Here is a 4,667-nt window from a genome sequence, read left to right on the forward strand (position 1 = left end):
TTGTTATTGTTGTTTTTTACAAAATACAATGGGCTGTTCCTATTGTTCATACTGTTTCCTTATAAAAACTGCAACATCATAGTGTTTCATTTCATCACTATACAAGCAACATATCTAAATTTATTCAAAATGCAAATGAAACTGCAAAATTACACAGTTTAACCACTACTCAAAACAAATAGCTAACTTATTATAAAGTGCAAATCAAACTGTCAAATTATACAGTTTCGTAACTCTTACCAACAAAATACATATAACTTCATATTAAACTGCATATAAAACTTCAAAATTATACAGTTTTGTCACTATATTACTCACACCCTGTTGTCACTTTCATTTTTTCAGAAATAGCTGTTGGAAGATATTGGAAGAAACAAACCCGTATGCCCACAAATCCAATCAGGGATTTAACCATCTCCCCTTTTGAAAGTCCCTCTCCTGTATCCACTCAAATGCCACCACCACACCCAAAAACAACCAAATCCAACAGACCCCACCAAAAAACCCACAAAACAACCACACCACCTACAAGAAAAAGCCCAAGAACTACACCACAGACCCCACCCACCCAACAAACACCAACCACACCTCCAACCACAACAAAAACAAACAAAAGAAAGCCAACAAAAAACCAAGAAGCTCCTCCAACCAAAAAAAGAAAGCTCCAAGAAAGCCAATCAACTCCCAAAACAACAACCAAGGCATCAAAAGAAAAAAAACCAGCAGTCCCTGCAAAGAGAGTCCAACAATTTAATTATCGTTCCAACATCGGAACGGTAATCAAACTGTTGAAGGGGGTCAAATTCACAAAAGCCCAACAGACAGAGCTGCAAAAAACCCCTTTTTGGCCCCTTATAAATGCTCTCTCCTCAACACAACTGAAGGCCTCTTGGTGCAGATGCTACAATTCCATTGTAGCAGAAATGACAACACTCTACAACAAAAGAAAAAGATCATTTGTACTTGGCAAAAAGGAAATGAAACTCAGAACCAGTGATGTCAAGCTCATTTTTGGTATCGACTGTGGAGAAGACAGCATCACCACCAAATCCTATGCAAGACCAAAGGATTTTGAGCTTCCATTTTACAAACGAAGATGCAAATCAGTCAAGAGATTGGATGGCAAGTCTTTGACCAAAATGTTTCAACAAACAAAAAAAGGAAAATCAACCAATGATTGTCAAGATCTTGCAAGGGTAATCACCCTTTACTTGTGCTTGAAACTTCTCATGCCCACAACAGGCCATACACTCAGTTGGAGTTTCCTCAACTATGTTGACAATCTCAACAACATCAAGAAGTACAATTGGGTTGAGGCAATAAAAGACACACTGATGAATTCAATGGCAAATGCAAACAACAACCCAAGGCATGTCACTGGATGCGTCATGTTACTCTTGGTAAACACATTACTCAACTACTTCCCACAAAAATATCAGACATTCACCTATTTCTAACTATCTAACATATTTCAACTTTTTTTTTTTTTTTTACAGTACTGGTACTGTGAGCACAGTAAACTCCTCCGACCATCCAACAAAGAAGGCTTCCCAAGGTTTATGAAATGGAACCTTGGCAAAATGTACTCCAAGTGGAAACACATCAGCCTCGCTCACTTTGAAAAGGTATTCAAACTCTTCTATACTATCCTAGCACAAATCTATTCAACACTCCTTTCATATTCATTGTCGTACAAATCATATTATGAAACTGTGAAAATTTTCAGTTTCAAAGCACACACTTCTTTAACATCACTCATGTTATGAAACTGTAACATTTTTCAGTTTCAAAAAACATATTTCGACACTTAACCCACATTACTCACAGTACAACTCATCTTATGAAACTGACCAAATTTACAGTATTACTGATATATGCCACATTGTTCCAATGCAGGTTAACCAAAGTGCTTTAACCCCAACTGAACAAGAAATACAGTTATTGCATATCAATCAAAGCACATCAACAGACTATTCAGCAAAGAAACAAGACCACAAAAAGGACAATAAGCAAAAAAAGAAAACAAAAGCAACAAAAAAAAGAACACTTCTAGACAGTGATGAGGATGACTTTCTCGAAGAAGAACATCATTCAGAATCAGAATCACAATCAGAAAAAGAAGCACAACAAAAAAAAAAGAAAAGAAAGCAAAAACCACAACAAGAACCACAAAGTGATGAACAAGAAGAAAAGAGTGATGATGAAAAAAATCAAGTGACTGATGAAGAAAAAACTGATGAAGAAGAAACTGAAGAAGAAGAAGAAACTGAAACTGAAGAAGAAGAAGAAGAAGAAGAAGAAGAAGAAGAAGAAGAAGAAGAAGAAGAAGAACACCTTGATCAAGAAGAAGACCAACAACAAGAACAAGAAGAACAACAAACAAACCAACACGAAGAAGTCAATGAACAAGAACTGACAAACCAACAAGAAGAACTGCAAGAGAAATCTGACATACTTCATGCACAAGGTAAACTATTGTCTAATACTAAAGCATACTGCAAAATTTCATTAAACTAACCAAAACACAATCCAACATTTTTATAGGTCATGACCAACCACAAACACCAACCAAAGAGGACGACAAGGACAAGCTCATATCAGCCCTGAGAGCACAAATGCAAGAAATGGAACAAAAATTCATGGCTGAATTGTATAAAAAAGAAGATCAATTGAAGGAAATGTCCACCAAAAAAACTGGCAGTCCCCAACAAAGATCCATGGTCAAGAGAATCAAACAAAAATCAAGAAAACAAGCACATCACCCAGATTTTGAATACCAACCAATGACCAAACCCAAAGAAGATGCAACAAACAAGACACAAACTGCTGCTGATGTACCCAAACCAACACAGGGTACCAATGAAGAAAAACAGAAGAAGAATGACAACAAAAAAGAGGGTGCTCATGAAGCAAAACAACAGCAGAAAGAAAAGATGCAAGAACATATTGGCCAAGAGAAACCAGTTGCTGCTGAAACAAACCCAAAAGAGCATGCCAATCAAAAGAAGACAAATCTTCAAGTATTGGAAAGTGATGATGATTTCCAGGAAGAATCAATCCCAAACAAGCCACTCACCATTTCATGCCGCAAAACAAACAAGGTTTGGCATAGCCTATCCAAAAAAGACCAAGACCAAATTCAACTCATCAACAACACACAATCAACTGCTTGTGTCTGGTCTGGCAGCGAAGATGAAAACTGCGTATACTTTTCAGATATATGCAGATTGACCAACAGGGAACCCTTATATGGGAATGTAGGTCTCCAACTGCACAATTTTACAGTTTCTGTACATATTCAATAACCTATTCCACAAACCTAACACATTCTCATATATAACATGTTTCAGGTCATTGATGCCTTCTCAGAAAAGCAATTGGCACTCCAACCAACCATTGAAGAATTTGAGAAAAACGATCTAGTCTTTGCAAGCAATCCATACGCAGGAAGATCTTACGTTTTCTCAACACTCATCAATGTAAGCAAAACTTAACATACCTTACAACTGCAAAATTTTCTACTTTATCAACATGTATTACTACATAGTTTTATGACATATTTCAAACATATATATGACTTACAGACTCCACTACAAAACCAAGATCAAGCACTGAGAGAAAAACTGATGGACAGCCATTTTCCAGAAGCAATGAAAAACAGATATATCCATTTCCCAATCAACCACGACAACCATTGGACAATTGTGGTCTTTGACAATGCTGATGGAATATGGAGACACTATGACTCTTTGAGACCAGCAAAACATTGCCATAACAAGCACTTTGAAATTGCAAAGCAAATTGTAAGTTAAAATAAAATTTCATACTTAGTTCCATCCCTTTACAAACATCTCAACTCATCACTATAACTAACAAAAACACCCACTAACTATTTTGTAGCAACAACATCAACTGAGATGGAATAAAGCATTACTCAGCAAACAGGGAAACATGTTTTCATCTCAAGAGTGCGAGACAGAAATTGCATCAATTGAGGAATGCCCACAACAAACCCCACACTCGTAAGATACAAAATCCATAAACTAATCTTCCAATATGCTAATTTTTGCAGTTTCACCTAACTAATTAACTTCATCTCAAACATTGCAGGAATGATTGTGCAATTGCCGTCTGCAATGTTATCAACCAATATCTCAACTGGCAACCTGTGCAGAAAAAACTTCGTCCAACTGAGTGGGTCAAATTTCGAGCACAAATCATCAATCAATTCCTCAATGATGAGAACCGATCTTGGAAACTCGAGCACTACCAAATGTTGACAAAACATACCAAACCATAGAAACAATGAACAAACTTCTTAACAATACAAATATTCAAGGGAACATATCTTTGAACCTTTTTTTTATTTTTTTTTATTTTTCTTTTTTAACATGTGACAAGTACTTCATATACTTTTGGGAATGATCTTTTTCTGGTTATCATGGTTATGGTGAAAATGATTGATGTTGTTGTTGCTCTTCTTCTTATTATTATTATTATTGTGGTTCTTCTTTTGATTGTTTGTCTACCTGTTTGTGGTTGCATATATTTTCATACAGTAAAGGTTGATTCTAATAATTCTTCAAACTGCAAAATTTTTCAGTTTCATCAGCTTGTTTCTAATAATTTTTAAAACTGCAAAATTATGCGGTTTCATCAGGTTGTTT

At 35.8% G+C, this 4,667-nt stretch overlaps 1 protein-coding gene across 1 annotated transcript; it reads left to right on the forward strand.

The window, feature by feature from the left end:
- Nucleotides 1–340: 340 nt before the first annotated feature.
- On the forward strand, nucleotides 341–4,390 carry LOC114274869 (uncharacterized). The gene is made up of 8 exons (XM_082917079.1): nucleotides 341–1,400; nucleotides 1,497–1,625; nucleotides 1,897–2,467; nucleotides 2,545–3,257; nucleotides 3,351–3,479; nucleotides 3,585–3,803; nucleotides 3,901–4,022; nucleotides 4,111–4,390. The coding sequence occupies exons 1-8, from the start codon at nucleotides 384–386 to the stop codon at nucleotides 4,298–4,300; spliced, it is 3,090 nt and encodes a 1,029-aa protein (XP_082773205.1). The 5' UTR covers nucleotides 341–383; the 3' UTR covers nucleotides 4,301–4,390.
- The last annotated feature ends 277 nt before the right edge of the window (nucleotides 4,391–4,667 follow it).

The sequence above is a fragment of the Camellia sinensis genome, chromosome 1 (assembly GCF_055761805.1).
Source record: "Camellia sinensis isolate YWXY chromosome 1, ASM5576180v1, whole genome shotgun sequence".
In the NCBI taxonomy this organism is placed as follows: domain Eukaryota; kingdom Viridiplantae; phylum Streptophyta; class Magnoliopsida; order Ericales; family Theaceae; genus Camellia; species Camellia sinensis.